Source organism: Microchirus variegatus, assembly GCF_963457635.1.
Source record: "Microchirus variegatus genome assembly, chromosome: 6".
NCBI classification, from domain to species: Eukaryota; Metazoa; Chordata; class Actinopteri; order Pleuronectiformes; family Soleidae; genus Microchirus; species Microchirus variegatus.
In genome coordinates, this window is record NC_139807.1 from 26,398,578 (window position 1) to 26,420,165 (window position 21,588).

Here is a 21,588-nt window from a genome sequence, read left to right on the forward strand (position 1 = left end):
TTGATGATGTCTTCAAGCTGTAGTGTGGTGTCCTCTGTGATAGCAGGGGCTGAAAGAACACAATAAAAAATGTTGATGAAGCAGGGGAGAAAATAAAACACAGCCATTTTGTTCATATATGAAGGTAAGAAACAGGCAGAGTCAACACTCACCCATCCTGGATGTCTGCTCAAACTCTACATCTTCCTCAAGCATACTGTTCTCCGGACGAGTCTGTGCAGTCACCTCTCCAGATAACTGCCACGGCTTCTGCTCTAGAGCTGCTTTCTCCAACTCCCCGATCGTCTCCGACATCTGCAGGTTGGAACAACAGTAGGTTACAACAAAGGCCATCAGTGGGCATCGACCGTACTCATGATCAACACATGGGTTTATACGGGTGGTGGTGGTGTCTCTCTTCAGGTACCATGAGACATGAAACACATATACAAGTCCTATTTAAGCCGATTAATACATTTTTCAGCTAATATTTCAGACATGTCACCCATTATATAACAACGGGATAATCAACATGATGGTCATGGGTTGTCGCGGTTATTGTCGTACCACAGTTGCACTGTGATGTCGCGCTGACCAGAGTGAAAACACAAACACATTCACAATGAAGATGATGGTATATCCAAGCACACAGTAAATATCGGTTCTGTTCATGATGTTGTGATAATTGTATATCATTATTTTCTATAATAATATAGAACGTTTTTGCAGCCTTTGGGTTAAACCAGCTGCTGAGACGATGAAGTTGCCTCTGCACTGCACTTTTCCGTGATTCATGACGTCAATATTTAATCCTGCTCAGCTTTAACAACGCTAGTGTTTTTTTCACTTTTTAGCTCCCTGTGCTGCTGTTTTGCATGGCAGAACCAGCTGATCACAGAAGGAAGCTTACTTTTAAATTAGATTTGAGTCTGGTTTAGTCTTTTCAGTATATACTACTGTTCAAAAGTTTGGGGTCACTTTTTTCAATGAATATAACATTAAATGAATCAGAAATACACTCTATACATTGTTAATGTGGTAAACAACTGTTCTAGCTGCAAACGCCTGGTTTTTAATGGAATATGTACATAGGTGTATAGAGGCCCATTCCCACTGTTTGCTTATCGTGTGAGAAGGCTATTGGATGATTAGAAAAATCTTGTGCAATGATGTTAGTACAGCTTAAAACTGTTTTGCTGGTTCTTTGAAGAAAGGGCAAAATTATTATTTTGAATAAAAATAATTATTTCTAATCTTGTCAATTTCTGGACAATATTTTCTATTCATTTTGCAACTCTTTAGATGAATAAAAGTGTGATTTTTAATGGAAGACAAAAAAAATTGTATCGGTGACCCCTAACTTTTGAAAGGTAGTGTATATCTGCGTGTATGTGTTTATAATAATTTACACTAAACGTGCCGTTAATTAGGGAAAACAAGCAGTGGCCAAACAGTAAACATCCTGGTCATCTGGTGAGCTATAACTGTGTTTGGTTTGACCTTAACCTTTTGTGCCCGCCACACTCAGACCACCACTGTCAGAATTAAAAATAAATATATTATTTACTTTTTGGGTAAAATTTGAAACTGATAAATAGATTTTTTTAATTGGACAGAAAACAACTGACACTTATTACACAGAGAGATTATTTGCTTATCTGAGGCAAAACATTCAAAATCAATTGTATGTTGTCTACAAGTGTTTGTCAACACTTTGGGACCAACAAACGTGTAGGGTTAGGGGTTAGTGTAGGGGTTTTCGCATGACAACAAAAATAAAACAGACAAATAAGAAGATGTGATTTCGTTGAACAGAAAAAGAATCACCACTTTAAACTCGGTTACCTTTTCTTGACGTTTCTCAAATGACGACTTTGATTCAGATTTTGCTGCGCTTGCAGTTTTTCCTCCAAAAATGTCTTCCATGTCCTCTCCTTCGCTATCCTCTTCCCCAGAGAGTTCAAAGGTCACTTTCTTTGCAGATGCTTTAGAGTGACCTCTCTCTTTGTCCCTGAAGTGGTCACAAACATGGTTGAACAAACCTTAGCATGTTTCTCCTGCACAGTTTGGGACACTGCATAATATTAAATCACACTTACTCATCGTCACCATCCTCTTCACCATCGTAATCATCATCATCATCCATTTGTTCTTCAGTTTCCTCCTGGCTTTCATCCACTTCGTCATCCTCACCATCTGACTGCCCGTCTGCTTGAGCTGGTTCACCATCCACACCATCAAAGAAGTCTTTGTACTTGAGATTCCTGGAGATGCTTACCTGTGAATATTCAGTCATTCAATATTTAATCAAATTCTTGTACTAACATGGCACAATAAAATGGGTGAGAATAAGTGACAAAAGACATACAGTGTTTTTCTTTTGCTTTTTAGTAGAAAGAATTTGATCCAGACTGAGATCTTCATCCTCATCAGAGGCCAGGTCCTGAAAATAGTTGACGCCATCCTCATCCTGACCCTCCTTTCCCTCTCGCTTGTCCATATCATCAAGAAATGACTCCATCTCTGACAGCTTGAAGAACTTATCATCAACTTCAGAGGGAACAACTTTTAGTTTGGAGCCTTTCCTTCCCATTCCCTTCTGCTTTTCTCGGTTTTCCAGAGCATCCACGTTGAAATCCAAATCAGAGTCCTCATCTGTGTCACCCTCGGTTTCTGCAGTTTTTTTCTTAGCCTCTTCCGCCTCTTCCTCCTCTCCCTCATCTTCATCGCCAGTCTCTACCTCTGCAACATTATCATCCTCTTCCTCTTCCTCCTCTACGAGCAGAGTTAACGTGCCATCTGACAATGCTTTATCAACGGCGCTTTTAAAACATTTCAGGACAGCGCTGTTCTGCAGCTCCAGTTCCTGCCAAATCTGCTCTTCATCAAAGTTCTCCACCACCAGCTCTGACAGCAGGCTGCCTTTAAACTCTGCAGGCTCCTCAGCTTTATGGAGATCATACAGGGCCTTAGTGAGAGAGGTGAAGTCTGTTGCTGCTTCATCCTGAAGGCTGCAAAAAGAAAAACACACAATCAGTACAGAAAGTTGAGAGTTGTTATTACAAGTAGGGATGTAACGATGCATCTTGACACAATTAAAAATCGGTACAAATGCGTGGCGATTTGCACCGGTTGACAGAAAGAAATTTTCTTTTTCTTCTATCTTTTTTTTTAGAAATGGGTTACGTTATCTTAAAAAAGTCACTGGTACGGGGCACCGAACGAGGGAAGACATGGCGACGGTAGGCAACAACTTTGAGATAGAGGATGCACCAAGCTGTTTAAAATCACCTGTGTGGCGGCATTTTGGATTCCTTATATACACAAATACAACCGGTGAGAAATGGACAGACAAAACCAAAACAGCATGTAAATATTGCAAGAGACTGCTAACATATAGCAGCAACAGCGGTGTAAATGTTTCTTCACTCTGTCCCACACAAAATAAATCACTGCATTTGATACATATCAGACATAAAACACACACATATATATATATATAAACATATAAATATATACACACATAAATATATATATATATGCACATGCTTGCCAAAATATTTGCATTAAAAAAATATTTTCGCAGACTGCAAATCATGTTTATGTTTTGAAATCATGTTTTAGCATGTGGCGCCACCTACCACCGTATACCAATCATTGCAGTCAGTATAGTCTCAGCTGCCAAGCAACCATGGGTTGCCAGTTACGTCAGAAAACGGAACCTAAAAGACCTCGGTATTTTGAATTTGAATGTAGTAACCGTTTTTGGCCACATTCTTACATATGGCACCTTTAATTGTTTTTTGACTTTTCAGCCCATTCTCAGATTTTCAAGCCATTTCTCCACTTTAAATTTAGCCAATTTTAGCCCTTGAGATTCTTTTGTGCTTAATGAGCGAGCCAACCCGATTTCTCTTAATAATTGGTGTTTCCTGGCAGCCTGATATTCTACATTCTAGATAATGCAGCATTGTCTGCGTTTTCCTTTCAGGCATAATGTCAGCCATTTATATCAAACTCTTACAGACAGAGACCTGCACAATGCATAACACATTACAATGTTAAAATAACGATGTAAAAGAACATTTAAAGGTCTTTTAAAACTATTTATTTAAGCTCTGTTAAAATCAAAGACCTTCGTGCAGAGTAGACAACTAATACATCACAAGTCACTCACTAAATAATAAAGCTACTACTTACGTATTATGTAATTGATTATAACTGTACCAACTTTCTTTGCAGTGCGTCGTAACAGAACATGTTAGTTGGCTTTATTTAAGTGGCTAAATACTTGTTCGTGTTAGCTCTAGCTAGCAATGGAGCTAACGGAGTGTCCTCGTTTCTAAAGCGCGCAAGCGGGGACGCAACAACATGTACACTCTATTTCACCAACAGCCGTACAGACGGCAGACACTTGCCTTAGAAAGTCCTCCGGTTGTGCTGTGTTGGTGTTTAATTTCTTCTCACAATCCTCCAACACGTTCAACATTTCTCCACTCGCCATCTTCGTCTCCCCCACATGTGTGACGGACGGGGTATGTGTGAGTGTTGCAGGTAAACAGGCTCGTCGAGAAACTGTTGTTCCGTTGCTGCTTGGTTTCGTTCCGACGTACGCTGTAAAAAATGGCGTCCGCAGCTTTGAAGGTTGCAGGTTGGTTTATGGACAATTATAATGTAGTCACGGTTAGATGTTTTGTAGAATTCCAAACAAGAATGTAGTCTTGTTGTACACGTGCTGTTTGTTTGCTGCTACAGTTTCTGTTGAGGACGTACTTGGGTAACATCATGTTCACTCTGTGCAGCGTTAACTTTTCGCGTCTGTTCGCATAAAATTGTTTTCCAGACCTCTTTTATATGACGACATGGCACAATAAATGCACTCATAGTTTACGCTGGCTATGTCACAGTCCGTTCTTTTATGCACTGATGTATTTTTAAATAATCCAAAAGCTGTAAGATTAAGTGTTGGGACTCTTGAGTGAATCTAGTCTGTGAACTCAGGTGGAGGGATGCACATCAATACATTGATAAATGGTAACATGAAGGCCAAAGCAAGATTCAAATTACCTGTATTGTATTCTTAAAAATCTTCATTTACCTTCTGTTGTCACCCTGTGAAACAAGAAACACCCCACACAGCGTAACAGAGCAACTGGACCCCCTCACTCTTAGGGATAGTAAATAGAAAATGGTTTGTTATACTGCTGATAAAGTTAGACAGTAAGGACACAGGGGATTTAAGTCTAACTAGTCCAACTAGAGCTGCAACTAATTAATATTTTCATAATCGAGACATCGTTTGTTTCTTAAAATGTCAGAAAATGTTGGAAAATGTTGATCATTGTTTCTCAAACCTGGGAATGATGATCTTCTCAAAATGTCTGGTTTTGTCCACAAACCAAAAATTATTGTGTTGTAATGATTTATTTCTTATATGAGCAAAGAAACCAGAAGACTTTCACATTTAAGAAGCGGAAAACTCAAAAACGAAAAACATTCTACCTATTAATCGGTTATCAAAATTAGAGCTGCAACAAACGATTATTTACATAATCGATTCATCTGTCAATTATTTTCTCAATGAATTGTTTGGTCCATAAAATGTCAGAAAATGTTTAAAAACGATCGGTGTTTGTCAAAGCTGGAAATGATGGTGTTCTCAGAAGTCTTGTTTTGTTCACAAACCAAAATGATTCCGTTTTTGATGATTTCTTTGTTATGTGGAGCAAAGAAACAAAAAAAAAATGCACTTTTAAGAAGCTAAAACGATCAGAAATCTTGCTTTAATAATGAAAAAAGCTTCAAACCGATTATCGCTTATGAAAATAGTTGCCGATTAATTTAGCAATCGATTAATAATCGATTCATCGATGAATCGTTTCAGCTCTAATCAAAATAGTTAACGCTTAATCGAATAATTGTTGCAGCCATAGCTCCATCACGATAACTGAAGCTTACTACATTGTACTGTGTTTCTTCAGTGGCAGGTCTTTCCAGATGTTCTCGCGCGTCTCTGCTGAGGACACACTCAACAACAACAAACCTGCAGCAGGGCGTTCCTGGGCCACTGTGGAAGCTGGGGCGGTTGAACCACATAGCCATCGCCGTTCCTGACCTGGAGAAGGCCACAGCTCTGTATCGGGACACGCTGGGCGCCACAGTGAGCGACATGGTGCCCCTGCCCGAGCACGGCGTCTACACCGTGTTTGTGGAGCTCGGCAACACGAAGCTTGAGCTGCTCCATCCTCTCGGGGAGAAGAGCCCAATCGCTGGCTTTTTGCAAAAGAACAAGTCTGGAGGAATGCACCACATTTGTATTGAGGTGAGACAAAATCTCCTTTACATGAGAGACCTGGCCAAGAAGATAATAAGATAAAATAATCCTTTATATGTGCCACAATGGGGAAAATTAGCATTCTTACTGCAGCAAAGACAGTTGGGGTAAAGGTTAATAAATAATAAACGTGCATTTTCACATCAATATGTAAAATGCAGACGCAAATTTACTGAAAAGATAATGAAAATATCGTATGAAGTGTACATGTACAGTGTAAGCATTGCACAAAGGCAGCATATCAACAATAAAATGACACTCTTAATGTAAACAAAGACAAATAGTGAACACTTTAAAGACATAAAACACAATATCCAGTCGACACACAATAAAAGAGTGAAATTGAAGGAGAAAAAACATTTGCATTGTCCAAAAGTGTTTTTTCTAGCCTTTAAAATTGATTAAGTTCAAGTTTTTTTTTATAAATGTTTCCAGTTTTAGGCATTTTTCAGGTGGGTTTAAGAAAAGTAGGTCACCATAGTTAAATGTTTTTATGATCATAGGGATTATAGTCAGCGGGAGATTAAATTGTAATCAAAAAAGATTCTGTCAGAGAAAGTTTGAATATATTTATTTTGTCAAAGCAGGAAAAGCACAAGGGGCAAACATTTAGACTTGTAATACCAGGAAAAGCATTAGTGTTAAATAGGTGTAACTGAAAAATAAATGAATGAAAGGATCCACACAGTCTTTGCCATCGGTAACCTTGGCGACATTCAACACTCTGACATGTCACAGAAAGAAGAGCACAGGTGTAAATAAACAACGACGCGGTGAGATTTTTCCAGTGGCCTGTCGGTGATCGTGTAAGTAGAACAGCGTTGTCCATGAGAGAATTTAATAATGAGAGATTTAATAAATCATAAAAACACATACACAAAATAGATTTGTGCAACAAATGTCAGGTTCTACGTTATCCCACAGATGCAGAGACTGAAGAGTTTTACACCAAACTCCAAATTTTATAATTTTTTAACAATTCTTTTGTGTCATATATCAATAAACATCACTAGTAAATCCAAGATTAAAGCAAGAATGGTAATTTACATTGCAGTTTTAGTGGAAGGTAATTAAAAAGTACACAAATATACTGACATAATACATAAAAACTAACAAAACAAATTTATTCTATATATGATAGCCTATTATTAAAATGTATTTTCAAACAGCCCTGTCAATAGATAATCTAGTATTAGCTTACTGGATTCCTATGAAGCTGCTCACCCATGGTAACAACCTTAACAAAGATGTCAAAAGAAGATGTTTTTACACAATAACACAGTTTGTCCACTAGAGAGCGTCCAACTGCTCTTTGTTTATTCTTGTTACAAGAGCGCTTCCTGATCCTGGATTGTGCTTTGTGTTGTGTGTGTACAATACATACGTGTTTGTACTTGTATTTATGTCTTTATGAGGTCCAAAAGGTCCTTGAAGGGACATTTTGTGTGGGGTCCAACAATTCTAAAGGGCCTTAAAGCTCACGTAGAGTGGTCCTGTTGCACATATATGTTAGTTATGGAGGTCTACTTACAAACATTAACTTGTTTTTATGGTCAAAAACCTCCTAGTTGCTGTAAACGAGGCGATAGTAACCCAGCCGCGATATTTCAGACTCAACTCTCACACCCAGAAGACAGAGTCTTGTGATTGGCCAGTACCCGGAAGTGACATATTGAGCACACCCTTCTTAGCCCCCCCCTCTGGAACGGTGGATGCACTGCTACTCATTATCAAAACATTGTTTTAACAGTGTTTAAAAATAGCTTCTTCACGACTCCCCGCCGCAGTCCCTTTTATGACTTTGACCCAGAGTCAGACCCAGAGTCACAAGACACTGTCGCTCGTGAAACACCTCCACAACGGACGTTATTCTTCTTCTGCAGTTCAATGTACGCAACCGGATGTGCCCGGACTAGTGCCCGGACTAGTGCCCGGAGCAGGACGATCTGCTGTTCCGGAGAACCGGTGTTTACGTAACCGGACCAGGTTTTTTTCAGAGATCTCGCTGAGCCCGAGATTACAATAAAACACAGCTTTCTCAGCAGTGGCTGGTCTGTTTGTTTAGAACCCGTTTTAGGATTAGAATTGGTTCAGGTTAAAGGTTAGGCACCATAATTCAACCACTCTATCATGTTTGTATGCTTTGTTGCAAATACAACACAAACAGTATTTTTTGTGCCAAATTTTAAATGAAAATATACACATGACTAATTAAAATGGGGTCATTTAAGAGATTTATAATTTTTTTTGTAGGTGGACAACATCATCGCTGCAATAGCCGAGCTGAAAGCAAAGAACATCAGAACTCTGTCAGCAGAGCCCAGAATAGGAGCTCATGGGAAACCTGTGATGTTTCTTCACCCTAAAGACTGTGATGGTGTCCTAGTGGAGCTCGAAGAAGCGTGAGACACGTCAACACGAAGAGGACAGTGATGTGATGTTAGTTCACATTGATAGTTCACGCTAATATTGTTCCTTAAATCACTTTTGTTCAGAAAAGGTGCATCAAAGGTATTTCACTTTGATTCTGTTTGGGAATAAATTCTACTGTGGTGATGAGATCTCATGAAGTGTGTTGTTTAATGAATGACCTTAACTAGAGAAGTGTAAGGTTCATCAGGGAAAATGTATTGGCAGTAATTAAATATTCTATCTGCAAATATGTGTAAAATCACTTCAAATCAAAAATCTTAAAATCAAATCATGTTTTTGTTTTTCAGCCTTCTATGTGTAGGGCATTGCTTTACAGACTCCGCCATTTTGTGCTATCGTGTTGCAGCAGCAGCAGTCATATTGGACAAATCAGCCAGAGCTTGTGCTTGCGTTTTGAAGCAGACGCTTTATCTGCAGAGATGCAAATGTTGTTTAAGTTAGGGCAGCCCATGACTAAGAGGACAGGAAGTGGGCTCATAAACAGAAGGTTGCTAGTTCAATTTACCAGGAGGGGCCTGGGTGCAGATAAGTGCTGCACTTGTGCGCGTGTGTGTGTGTGTGTGTGTGTGTGTGTGTGTGTGTGTGTGCGCGCGCTAATGTTGTGTGTATGGGTTAAATGCAGAGGTCAAATTCAATCCCACTAATTTGTGTGTGTGGAAAAAAACGATTGTAGTTGCCCTTTAAGTGTCCTATGACACAGCTGTCATAGCACAAACTACGAAGGAGTACTTAAATAAGACGTCGTAAGTTTGATACAATTTACGCTGAATGATTTATTCTATAGATGTTCTACAACCCCATAATAATTTGAAAAAAAGTAGTTAGTATTCAGAATGAAGAGCAAACTAGACAAAGATGATGGAATATTTTGTATGATTCCTGTATTATTATCCAAGTTCTCATTTTCATTCCAAGAAAATTGTTAAAATAAATTGAATCGAAAAGGTAAAACACATTTAAGCAGACTTATATTTGGAGTCGTTTTTAAATCCCTGACTCATCCTCATGTGATGTAAATGGTATGTACTTATGGCTGGGACATAAAAGTACCCTTTTTTTGTAGCGAGTTAATTACAGACCGTTTCACAATATTTCTGTCATTGGCAACATAACACTGCCGTTTGTAAGCATCAACCACACACACGGCAACAACAACCTTTGACCCAGATACAGGAAATAAATCATTGCCAGACATTGAACTGTGAGGTGACACATGTTCACTTACAGCAAAACATTTTGAAATCCTGTCATTTCTATATATAATGAAATATTAATGTCAGTCACAAACTCCTGGTTATTTCCCTGATTAACAGTCTTTGGAGTTTCTGTTCTTCTTTTGGTCAAATGCAATTACGTAGAAATTGTTTAAGTTCCCTTTTCTCTGGAAATGGAAGTGAAACAGATCAGTGTTCAGCTAATTTTCCATTTCTAGTTGAGATTCTATTCAAATTCACTTCTGCGTTCTTTTCTACAGGTGTGACATTAAACAAGACAAATGGGAATCCAGAGGGTTCAGTTTATTTGATATTTGATATACGAGTGACAGTTCCTAGTATTAAACACAGCAAAAACAGGAGCACAGCCATTAGCAGAGAATGCTAGATGCAGTAAAGGGTTATTTATATAAAAGCTCTTGGGGTTTCTAGTAGAGTTTGGAGGGAACGGCAATGACACGAGTAATAGTCGTTCAAATGACTAACAACGATCATGCAGATAGCTTTTTTTTTCAGTTTTAAAATATTTGGAAGCAAGATACGAATATACATATGAAGAAGCTTTAGTGCTCATTGGGGTGGTTTTAGCTGCTTTCTTTGCCCAGGGTGTGCTTGTCAAACAAGTATTCGGCCATGCCGTTGGAAGGAGCACCCATGCGGCGGAGGTTGGTCACCCAGTCTGCCAGTTCTTTGATGGACTTCACCTGCTCGTCCAGGTAGTGCGTCTCGATGAAGTCGCACAACTGAAAACAAAAAGAAATAAAAATCAAATTTGAGCTGAAATTCAAACAATTAAGATGAAAGGATGTAAAAATGACAACTGGATTTTGTTGAACAAACTAAAAACAAAAGAAGAAAGGAATGATGTACCAAACCAGGTTTCATTTCGCTCTGTTTCAGGTCTGCAGGTTGACCAATGAACAATTACTAAAACCGTACAGTCTGATGTTTTTAGATCCTGAACAGCTCAGTTCAGACTTTAGCCTTAGACTATTTATAAGAAGACCATGAACACATAAGTGACATGAGGAATGATGCGGTGAAACCAGGCTTAATTGAGCTCAGTTTTCTTAGAGTGTATATTTATTTATTTATTTATTTATTAACCTTTGGAAACTCTAGTTCTCACATGATTTACAACATCAGAGAACATTTCCATGATAAGTTTGATAGGCGACAACTCTGAACTTCCAGTTGTGAAAACATTCTGGAGACTTCAAAACAGGATTTGTGATTCTTACGGGTGGATTAGTAATCGCCATGCTGGAAAAGAGATCTTTGACTTTTCGTATGTCATGCGTGGTGGTGACTGCCGCTCATAACTCAATTTGGGGGCGTTGAGGTGCGATTTGCGAAAACCCATCAACAAGCGGATCATTGTGCTGAAGATCATGTAGCGCAAACAAGGATTTTTTAAAAGTTGAAGTGTGACTCGACACGCAACCATGGCTTAGTACTCACATGTGGATCATTGTGGTTGGAGGCGAGCTTGTGCATGTCCAGCAGTGACTGGTTCACACTCTTCTCAAGCTGCAGAGCAGATTCAAGAGCTTCGACCCCACTGCCCCACTCATCTCTCTCTGGTTTCTGCAATTCAAAAAAGAAAAGGCAGGTTGAGAGACCAATGACACACTAGAGATAGAGGAGAAGGCCAAGAATGAGCGGCAAAGTGGGTTTGTTCAACGTTTAACTCCAGCCTGTTTGCATGTCTTGAAAGATAACCCCCAAAGCACACTCACGCCCTCACTATCTTTGTGGCCTCATGTTACCCTCCCAACATTAGTGATAAGGACAACCAGGGAGAAGAAATATTTCACAAGACAGTCAAGTTAAAAGACACATTCAATCAAGTACAAGCTCAAAGTACCCTGACGTCCTGCAGGAAGATCCTTCCTCCCCTCTGGTTCTGCAGTTTCATCAACTTCTCAGCGTGCTCACGCTCCTCCTGTGACTGGTGACTGAAGAACTTGGCAAAGTTGTGCAATGCCTGGTCATCCCGATCAAAGTAGTAACTCTGCCAGGAGGAAATAAGGAGGAGCATGTAAATGTTTTCAAAAAACTAGTCAAGTGAAACAAACATGTAGTGGTGCCTGAACGATCTCCTAGCAGATATAGTTGTAATACAACCTACAAAAAACATGTGAATCATTTCTGGAATTTAAATAAACAACCGTGAAACACAGTTATGAGGATGGCTGTGTGCTTGTCCTCATCCAAACAACCTCCCACAAGCTTTTATGTCCATCTAAAACCAGCACACATTTGGTGGGTAGGCACAGAAGCAGTTAAAATGACCACAGAAAAAAAAAAGTATTTAAATCAAAATTAAGTCTCTACAATAATCATTATCAGCATAAGTGGAACACAGTTTCCCTTTACTCTGACCACAACTACCTGTATTATCAACTGTGCCTGCTCGGTTGTTTTTGTCATGCCCAAAAAGCATCATGCTGTCCATCCACACGCGCGCACACACACACACCCACCATGGACAGATAGACGTAGGAGGCATACAGCTCCATGTTGATCTGCCTGTTGATTGCAGCCTCGCACTCCTGGTTGAAGTTCTGTCTCACTTGGGAAGTCATGGTTCTGAAACACAGTTTAAAAAAAAGATCTAAAACTGGATCTAAAAAAAGATAAACATGTGCATATCACAAATACTCACACATACGGTGTGTGTTTAGTATTAATGTTAACGGATTTAAAAATGAGGGTGATTTTTATTGTTTTTATAAAATGTAAACAATAGTCATTGGACATCACCTTGGACTCCGAAACAAAAATGTGATTAATAAATTATCATTGAAATAATCCAGAATAAAACACTGATAATTATCTGTCCGGAACATGCATGTACCTATCATCAAGTTGGATTATTACTTTGAAGTTTTGTGTTGAAATGACTTATATAATTAATTTATGTAATGTTTTCTGTTTGTATGGTTTCATAAAAGGGAAAATATGATCTGTGGAATGTTCCATAAGTATGGATGTGAATACTACGTCATTGCAACACACATATGCTGCAGTGAGATCATGTTTCCCAGATGTCCTTGGAGCAATGCGACTCAAATCAACAACAATCAATATTAATTTTTTTTAAAAAAAGATTAAATAAAGAAATGTGCAAAAGCTTCCCAGATGCACATCCAGTGCAAATACTGTACACTAATTTGCATAACTGTGTGAATAATTGTCTGTGCAGTACTTTGAGATACAGTGTTGTGTGTCCTTTAGAATAAATAAGTTATATGACAGTTTGAAAATTAAATATTTTATATTGAAACACCTAAAAGGACTGAATAGTAATAATAAAATAAAAATCACTCTTACATTCCTCTTTATAACTTATCTCAATGTTTATTCAAATATATGAACGTTCGTTGTTCTTATCTAACCTTTATAATACATTAACATGTTGGTTATTTTCCAAAATGGTGGTACACAATTGAGAATAATAATAAAAATAAACAGCAAAATGCAGTTAAAAGGTTTTCTGCTCATGTTATTACTAAACGGAGCAAAACTACACTGTAATAGTAAATTAGTCAATGTGTGTTTGTGTTGTTTTTAGAATAAGCCTAACATAATGATACGGTTGTACCAAACATCGAATTAATGCACAAAGGGACAATTACAGTTTCGACAATAGACGCCTCGCATGAGCAACGGTGGTGTTTTACGACGACGGAGTGGCGAAGGAGAGTGAGCAGATGTCAATTTGCGCCACAGCAGCACAACGCCTAACAGGCCAGTCGTATAAGTGGATCCGCGTGCGATGTTTAAACATACATATGTCCGTAACTATACATATTGAATAGTTATCTAGAATCAAAACCCGTTACACAAAGAGAAGACAAATGTTTTCTTACCAAGTGTCAGTGGTGGCGTCTTTTCCGGTGAGGAGGTTGAAAAACGGTGGCTTGTGTTAGCAAAACAAACAGTTGGCTAGCTCTTAAGCTAAACGTGTTTACGTCGCAGGCTGACGCTTGAAGAAGCCTTCTATTTCAGAAGTGATGCGATGGTGCTCGATGGAATTGAGATCAGATCGGTTGGTCCCGTCCTGTGGTGTTTGGAGACAGTTGGAAAGGTTGCCGTTCAAGCACTGTTGAAGCAGGTAACCTTCACTGTCCGCTAACGAGGTGATCGACTGAGTCCTGTGTGTCAACGTCCACGAGTTAACTAGTGGTACGAGCCGTGACGTCACAGCGCGCAGAGGTGGGGCCGTTGAACAAAGCCTGCGTACAGAGGCTGCGCAGTGAGCGCAGACCATGGATGTATCATGGATATGAACCATGGATGTATAATATGAACTGGATAGAGCACCCATCTGCTTTGAAGACAATTTTACATCGTGGCCACTGTGGGTACTGCCACAAAAAATACCAAGGGGCCCAAAAAGCAATTTACCCATTGACCGCAATAGTAAAAGAGACGCCTGTAAAAGTGTCCACAGGACACCTCGAGACATGGACACTGGCTTTTGTACATCTTTTTATTCTATATTTTTAATTCATGGAGTTTCATATTTGAAAAACATTCCTAAAGGCCATAAAAAGCAGCCTCATAGGAATGAACAATACATCCATGCTGCTCACCCAGCGCATATGCCAAAAAAGTTTGACTTCCGCGTTTATTTCCGGGTTTCGGGGTCCATAGAGCATGCGCAGTAGTGTCACTACCATAATGCCTCTCGACAACTTATTTTGCAGGCAGTGGGCCAGCATTAATTAATAATTAATAAATTAAATTAATATAAAATAAACCTATAAAAGAACGTTATTATGTGCAAATGACTCCCTGATTATAACCTTGATTCTTTTTATTCATGAAAATGTTATTCATTTCCAACAGAATTAGCACTTTTCTTAGTGGGACATGTTTTCAAGAATCAGTATTTTTAACACTTTTAACTTAAAAGTGTAATTTTAGCAGCAAACGGTGTCATCGTGCCACAATGAACTGAGCCTCTCTTTTTATGACAATTTTAACTTTGGTACATACATGATTTAACCATTTACAATGACTGTAGATGGCATAAAACCATCATCTCTTTGGCGACGGTAATGAGAGATTAAAGCTCCCGTGGAGATCAAGCATGACATTGGAGGATTCAGACAAATCTAATGACATCATAACACCATGTGATTTCCTTTTGGACAGCTCAGCATGATGGTCATTTAAAAAGTGTGACTCAAAAACCCTTACGTGTCTTAGTCACAAGTTGAAAGACATAATGTAACACATGTTATTACAACACCACACCACGCCTGTTCAGAGCAAATAGATGGATATATGGGCAAATGTCCTTTTACTAGATACCAGCAAACCCAATATTTCACAAGTTTGTGCATATTGTAATAACTAGTTTAGGGCCACATCTGTAACACTTGATATCATTTTGGAATTGATAAAGACAATTTTTCCAAGATATGTTTCCAATCCAATCCTTTATTTATAAATCACTTTAAAAACAACAACAGCTGAAACAAAGTGCTGTACGTCAGATATAAATAAATAAATAAATAAATAAATAAATAAATAAATAAACAAACAAATATATAAATAAATAAATAACCATGTACCGTCTGAATGTAAAGGAATTACAACTTCATTTCATTTACAAATAAATCTTAAATGTCTCGTATAATTCAGCAAATTAGTTTGGGGACCCCATAGAAAGTCTCCTGCGACCCACCTATCAGCTTTGACCCAGGGTTTGGGAACCACTGCTGTAAATGACTGACACAGAGCTTGAAGTACTTTTTCTTAGATAATGTAATCAGAGCTGTTTTGTTCGGTCTGGGATATTTTGTAACGCGCTGTATTGTTCAGTCGTCTCAGGACAGACTGTCAGCATTAACACTGTGTACTCCCATCAAATGTTATATGCTGATGTTGTAAAGACTGAGGTTGGCTCTATGTTGTTTGCTGATTAGTGCGTTCACTACGAGGTGACCTTTGAAACTGAATTCTGAGAAATGACCATGGGCGGTGAAGATTTGTCCTAGGGTTTTATTGTTTTTTATTGGTTCGTCAGCTCTTTGTAAACTAACATTTCTCTCTCAAATAGTGTTGTTTACCTTTCTCTGGTATATTTTGATCAGCAGACATTGAAAGAGGTACAGCATCAGTTGGAGAATAATCATCCTGATTGTCTCCTATATCTGTGATCAGAAATCAGACTTCATCTTAGAATTTAAGGGGCCATAGTTGTCATATAGTTTTGAGGATCCCCTAGGCTGTGAAACACCTCAATATTTATTTGTCTCAACATGCCAGTACTTGCGTTTTATTAATATTAATTTTACATCCAGAAACCAAACCAAATTCCATCTAGCAATTGCATTAGTTTTGGGAGTGTCTTTGTGGGTTCTGTTTATATTTAATAATAAATCATGCGCGAAAAAAGGGCCAATTAATAAAGAGTCATCCTGCCTGAGATACAGGCAAACAAAGAGACATAGCTCAATGGAGCCATCTGGTGTTGTACATAGAATTTTGCAGGAACTTTGATACAAATCCACAAACTGTTTTATTACGCACCAATAGTGATATAAAGGTGAAAAGGGTAGTTTAATACATGAGAAAATACAAATGGCACAGATGTTTCTAAAAAATGTGCCAAAAGAAAACCTCTCTATTTTTGTTCTGATTCACTTGATCAAAGTCAAACGTTGCAGAGATGATGTTCACATGTTGAACTTTGATCAAAGTTAAGAGCTGCATCATTCCAAAGACATACTAAGACATACTCATCCTAAAATCGCTCCCCCCCAGGCAAGCCTGAATTCTTTTTATTTTTGTGTCTGCCATCTTTCACTCTTCACCAGTAACACATGTACTGATATTTACACATCTTAGCAAATCCCTTAGCAAAGTGTTCCATTTACTGACACCCAAAGTATTCAAACAGACCCAGACTCATTTCATTAAGAAATTTTCAAGCAGAGACCAACAAAGGGTTTAGGGCCTAAAGCATTGGTTCTCAAAGTGCGGCCCGGGGGGCCAATGGCGGCCAGCAGAAACGTTACTGGCGGCCCACGATTAATTACAGTTGATAGTTTCAATCCAGGAGGTACCAAGCTTGTTAAATGTTTATTGGACATTACTGCATACAGACCGATAAGTGTAAACTGTACAACTGCAATATGGTCGTTATTATTACAAATGGGATTTCTTTCAGTTTTTTTTCCAGTCCAACGTTGGGTTCCTAAATTGGCCATAACAGTGTGTACCACACCATTTATGTACCACAAAGGAATTAGCAGCGCCACCTGTTGTACAAACCACCCAATTACATGATTAATGTGCCAACACTGAGTTAAGAGCATGTCATAAAGCAGGATTAGTAAGTGTTGAGTTACACAACCAGCATTCCTACACATAAAAAAAACAAAAAACATTTTCCTGTTTTTTAGAAATTTTATTAGGAAAGATTTAGTCGAAGAGACCGAATCCCATGTCGTCATCGGACTCCTCAGACTCATCTTTCTTCTCTTCCTTCTTCTCCTCAGCTGTTAAACAAAAACAACAAATTGATATTAGTTGCAGCTTCACGTGAGGTCACCTTGGACCATTAAAATTCCAGTTACATCTTCAAACTAGCCACAGTAAACACCAGATAATACCATAACTCTGTCTACTTTAATGATATAGATTTGCCAAAATGTAATTATTTGGAAAAGTTTGACTGAATAAGTTAACCTCATATTATTACACCAACATACAAGTGAAGACAAAGGCACCACGTGCCAAGTGTTACTGGTGCTGACTAATGAGGTGCTAAGCAGTGATGCTCACCTGCAGCAGGAGCTGCGGCTCCGCCTGAGCCAACAGCTGCAGAGCTGGCAACGGCAACGGCGCCACCTGCTGGCATGCTGGCCAGTTTACCGTAACCTGAGGAGAGACAGATTGGCAGATATTAGCATCAACGCTCGGTAGCCAAATACAATGTGGAAATTTTACTGCAATGATATTGGCCTTAGAGCTGAAACGACAAATCTATTAATAATCGATTACTCAATTAATCGTCAACTATTTTGATAATCGATTTGAAGTTCTTTCATGATTAAGACAAGATTTCTGATCGTTTTAGCTTCTTAAATGTGAATATTTTCTTTTTTATTCTTTGCTCCACATAAAGAAATCATTCAAACTGGATCATTTTGGTTTGTGGACAAAACAAGACATTCAAGAACATCGTCATTTCCAGGTTTGACAAACACTGATCAACACTTAACATTTTATGGACCAAACGATTAATGGAGAAAATAATCTACAGAATTAATCGATTACAAAAGGAATTGTTAGTTGCAGCTCTAATTGGCCTAATATTGTCTTTCTTGGTCTGTGTGTTACAATAGCTGGACTCAGTTTTTGCAGCATTAGTCAAATGAACACAGCCTCTGACAGATTTACATTTAAATGCAACAAGGTACAAATTCAAAAGGTACTGTATTTAACCCAGTCAGTGTAATCTGGCTTGAACAGACTGCATTCAGATACTTTGAAAACTGAACGAGAAGGATATCTCGTTAATCAAATATTAGTAAATTATAATGACTGAACATTGTCAGATTCACTTGTCAACTTATTTAATAATTCACAACAGCATCACGTGTTAATAAATTCAAAAGTATCCACGTAGCCTGATTCCCAAAAACCAAAAACGATAGCTACTAGTATATAATGAAATTCTAGAATATTTTTAATAACTCAAACCCAACCTGGTGGTCCTTTAACTGAGAGCCAGTGGGAGCTCTCAAATTCATCACAATACACACTTACCTGTTGCAATCACGTCATTCACATTCTTGCCCTTGAGCTCACTGATGACCTGCAGAGAAAAAGACCAAATTACATGTGTATCATACGGGCAATGACCAACTGCGAGTGCAACTGTGGCCACAGACGATAAACAGCAGGCAGTTTTTTTGTACCTTGTCCATGCGTGTGTCATCGGCCTCAATGCCAACACTTTCCAGGATCTTCTTGATGTCCTTGGCCGCGGGGTTATCATTGCCACTCAGGGCAGCGAGCAGGTAAGCAGCAACGTAACGCATCCTGGGAAAAACCAAGGGGAAGATTTTTACCATAAACAATGAGAGCATAAAGAAGGCTGTAAGCTGATGAAATGGAAAACAAATACATACAGGAAACGCTGACTATGATAACTCATTACTATGTAATTTATATTTGGGGTATTTATTTGTCCCTTACTTGACATTACTTGCAGAGTAATATTTGATGTTTTATCTGTGCTGTATTTGTATTTATTTTAAGGTCAGGACTGCAGATGTAAATTAGCCTAAGGCTAACTCTGGTGCAATGCATCAAATGGCGACATTAATGTTTTAATTGCACATGGTCACTTTCAAATCAAATCAATCAATCATCAATGTAATCATTTTCTAGTTTCATTACACCTTAAGTGAAAAGCTTTGTTTTCATGACACAAACATGACATATTGAAATTTGGGAAACACTACATAACATTTATGGATCACACAACAACATGGTTAATTCATAATAAACACGTTAACCTCATAAGAAAATAGTCGTTAGCTAGAACTCTTCAGACAATTGACAGTCGTATACCGTTTTAAACATTAACCATCATAGTTTGCTCATATTATAAACACAGTAGCTTGGTATAAGGTTATAAACCAACGTTAAAACGTTGAGTCGAGATTTCGCAAACGAAAGTTCTTTTAATATCTCGGAGTCTAAATGATGAGTGACTACTGTTCACTAAAAGCTTTGAGCTCGTGTTTACTGGAGTCCGAGTGTCACCAAGCGCTTAATTGTTCTGCATCTGGTTCAGTCAAGTGTTATCAAACGTTATAAACTCAGATAAACACATTTAAACGGTACAACACAAACGACACAGCTGTAGCTATAACGCCCATGTGGCGGCGTGTGCTTCGGTCCTAATTACGTTAGCTCACGTTGGCTAACACGGTGCGGAAAAATTGATATATTTGCACCAAAATGCCACGCTGAGTGTCTTTACGTGAACGGGGCCGTGACTTTACTTTCTTATTTAGACAATAAAGGTATTTCTCCACATGTTACTGCGTTCATTACATTACAAATAAGCGACTCACTTGAGCTACAAAGACGAACGCGTGTTCTCTCCGAGGTTAGCGGGCAGAAAAGGAAGCTCTGCAGTCAGACGGAAACGGAAGAAGCCTCTTCTTCTTCTGCGATGCCCACAGCGACAATCAACACAAGCGCTACCTGCTGGTTACTTACTGAACTGGGGGGAAACATTCCCCCCCTGAAAAAATACATCTTCTTAGTTTAATTGTGACTTCAATTGTGACTTTTTATCTCAAAATGTCAGCTTTTTGTCTCATAATAATGACCTTTTTTTATCTCATAATTTCGCCTTTTTCTATTCTCATAATTATGACTTCTAATAGGATTATGACCTTTTATCTCATAATTTTGACTTTTTTAAAATCTCATAACTATGTCTTTTAATCTCAGGATTATGACTTTTTTTATATCATGATTATGATTTTTCATCTCATGATTTTGACCTTTTTTAAGATGATAATTATGACTTTTTAATATCATAATTTTGACTTTTTTTATCTCATAATTATGTCTTTTAATCTCAGGATTATTACTTTTTTTTATCATCATTTTGATTTTTCATCTCATGATTTTGACCTTTCTTAAGATGATAATTATGACTTTTTAATCTCATAATTTCGATTTTTTTAATCTCATAATTTCGATTTTTATCTCATAATTATAACTTTTTATCTCCTATTTTCGATTTTTTTTATCTCATAATTTCTGTTTATCTCATGATTTCGACTTTTTTGAATCTCATAATTATGACTTTTTATCTCATAATTTCGACCTTTTAGCTCATTATTTCCTTTTACCTCTTTTTCTTCTGACATAAGAAGTTTATTCAAGACAAATTCAAGACATATTGCTAATTAGTGTTAGTGTATTCAGCAGTAAAATGTGTTTTATGTATCTAGATTGTTATAATTTTATGATTATACAACATTTGTTGTATTCTTGTTTCTTTGTTTTTACCCGACAGGACAGTAGTCAAACCTTTAAGTGTCCTTACATCTTCTTCTGTGGTCACCTGTCACTCTGAGGGCGCATCTCCTACATGACCATTCTCCTCTCTGCTCGAGGACTACACATTGTTATTTACTGGAGATTTGTGTTGTTTTGTACACATATTGTCAGATTAACTGAGACTAACTGACATTGTTTGTGGTCGGTGTCTTTTCCAGAAACAAAACACAAAGCAGACATTGTCACTTCACTTTAATCGTCCCAGATGGAGAAACTGGCTTATAGTCAGAAGAAGTAAAACAAACAAAACACAAACATTCTGATACTGAAAATTACAAAAACAAACTTGTTACCACAAAAACAAATAAAACAATAAATACTTAAAAATACCATGATACTAAAACAAAATCTAGCCGTGGTTACACAAGCACTCACGATTATACTGTGGAGCAAATGATTCTTGGTCATTATCTCGTGTTTTGTGTGTTTCAGCATTAAAAACTCTGAGTTTCCATTGTTGTTTTTCATTGTACAATTATTTGACAGTTCTTTCACAATAAACGATGAATTACT

The 21,588-nt window shown here is 38.0% G+C and overlaps 4 protein-coding genes across 4 annotated transcripts in view; 1 reads left to right on the plus strand and 3 right to left on the minus strand.

Moving 5' to 3' along the window:
- Nucleotides 1-4,490, minus strand: part of mphosph10 (M-phase phosphoprotein 10 (U3 small nucleolar ribonucleoprotein)) — a 6,622-nt gene extending 2,132 nt beyond the window's left edge. The window contains exons 1-6 of the mRNA XM_083890853.1: nucleotides 4,398-4,490; nucleotides 2,348-2,990; nucleotides 2,079-2,257; nucleotides 1,825-1,990; nucleotides 153-294; nucleotides 3-49 (exon numbers count right to left, since the gene is read on the minus strand). Of these exons, the coding sequence (XP_083746979.1) occupies nucleotides 3-49; nucleotides 153-294; nucleotides 1,825-1,990; nucleotides 2,079-2,257; nucleotides 2,348-2,990; nucleotides 4,398-4,483 (1,263 nt within the window). The 5' untranslated portion in view covers nucleotides 4,484-4,490. The remainder of the gene's footprint in view (nucleotides 1-2; nucleotides 50-152; nucleotides 295-1,824; nucleotides 1,991-2,078; nucleotides 2,258-2,347; nucleotides 2,991-4,397) is intronic.
- Nucleotides 4,491-4,572: 82 nt separating this feature from the next.
- On the plus strand, nucleotides 4,573-10,499 carry mcee (methylmalonyl CoA epimerase). Its single transcript, XM_083890943.1, has 3 exons — nucleotides 4,573-4,630; nucleotides 5,961-6,301; nucleotides 8,567-10,499. Exons 1-3 carry the CDS (start codon nucleotides 4,603-4,605, stop codon nucleotides 8,717-8,719), a joined length of 522 nt encoding a protein of 173 aa, XP_083747069.1. The 5' UTR covers nucleotides 4,573-4,602; the 3' UTR covers nucleotides 8,720-10,499.
- Nucleotides 10,243-14,156, minus strand: LOC310928410 (ferritin, heavy subunit). The gene is made up of 5 exons (XM_083890942.1): nucleotides 13,836-14,156; nucleotides 12,447-12,552; nucleotides 11,828-11,974; nucleotides 11,422-11,547; nucleotides 10,243-10,703 (listed from the first exon to the last, which is right to left on the minus strand). Exons 2-5 carry the CDS (start codon nucleotides 12,546-12,548, stop codon nucleotides 10,545-10,547), a joined length of 534 nt encoding a protein of 177 aa, XP_083747068.1. The 5' UTR covers nucleotides 12,549-12,552; nucleotides 13,836-14,156; the 3' UTR covers nucleotides 10,243-10,544.
- Nucleotides 14,157-17,368: 3,212 nt separating this feature from the next.
- LOC310929059 (large ribosomal subunit protein P2-like) lies at nucleotides 17,369-20,168 on the minus strand. Its single transcript, XM_083891759.1, has 5 exons — nucleotides 20,073-20,168; nucleotides 18,906-19,029; nucleotides 18,754-18,802; nucleotides 17,767-17,862; nucleotides 17,369-17,480 (listed from the first exon to the last, which is right to left on the minus strand). The coding sequence occupies exons 2-5, from the start codon at nucleotides 19,026-19,028 to the stop codon at nucleotides 17,404-17,406; spliced, it is 345 nt and encodes a 114-aa protein (XP_083747885.1). The 5' UTR covers nucleotide 19,029; nucleotides 20,073-20,168; the 3' UTR covers nucleotides 17,369-17,403.
- Between the last annotated feature and the right edge of the window lie 1,420 nt (nucleotides 20,169-21,588).

Bases quoted from the DNA above. Each gene is read 5' to 3' on its own strand.
- mcee (XM_083890943.1), top strand. From the start codon at position 4,603: ATGGCGTCCGCAGCTTTGAAGGTTGCAG. The intron at 4,631-5,960 runs GTTGGTTTATGG...GTGTTTCTTCAG, and splicing joins CGCAGCTTTGAAGGTTGCAG to TGGCAGGTCTTTCCAGATGT. The intron at 6,302-8,566 runs GTGAGACAAAAT...TTTTTTTTGTAG, and splicing joins TGCACCACATTTGTATTGAG to GTGGACAACATCATCGCTGC.
- LOC310928410 (XM_083890942.1), bottom strand. From the start codon at position 12,548: ATGACTTCCCAAGTGAGACAGAACTTCAACCAGGAGTGCGAGGCTGCA. The intron at 11,975-12,446 runs GTGGGTGTGTGT...TCCTCCTGGCAG, and splicing joins CCTACGTCTATCTGTCCATG to AGTTACTACTTTGATCGGGA. The intron at 10,704-11,421 runs GTGAGTACTAAG...TTTTGTTTTCAG, and splicing joins CCAACCACAATGATCCACAT to TTGTGCGACTTCATCGAGAC.
- LOC310929059 (XM_083891759.1), bottom strand. From the start codon at position 19,028: ATGCGTTACGTTGCTGCTTACCTGCTCGCTGCCCTGAGTGGCAATGAT. The intron at 17,863-18,753 runs GTAAGTGTGTAT...GTCTCTCCTCAG, and splicing joins GAATGACGTGATTGCAACAG to GTTACGGTAAACTGGCCAGC. The intron at 17,481-17,766 runs GTGAGCATCACT...TTTGTTTAACAG, and splicing joins AGCCGCAGCTCCTGCTGCAG to CTGAGGAGAAGAAGGAAGAG.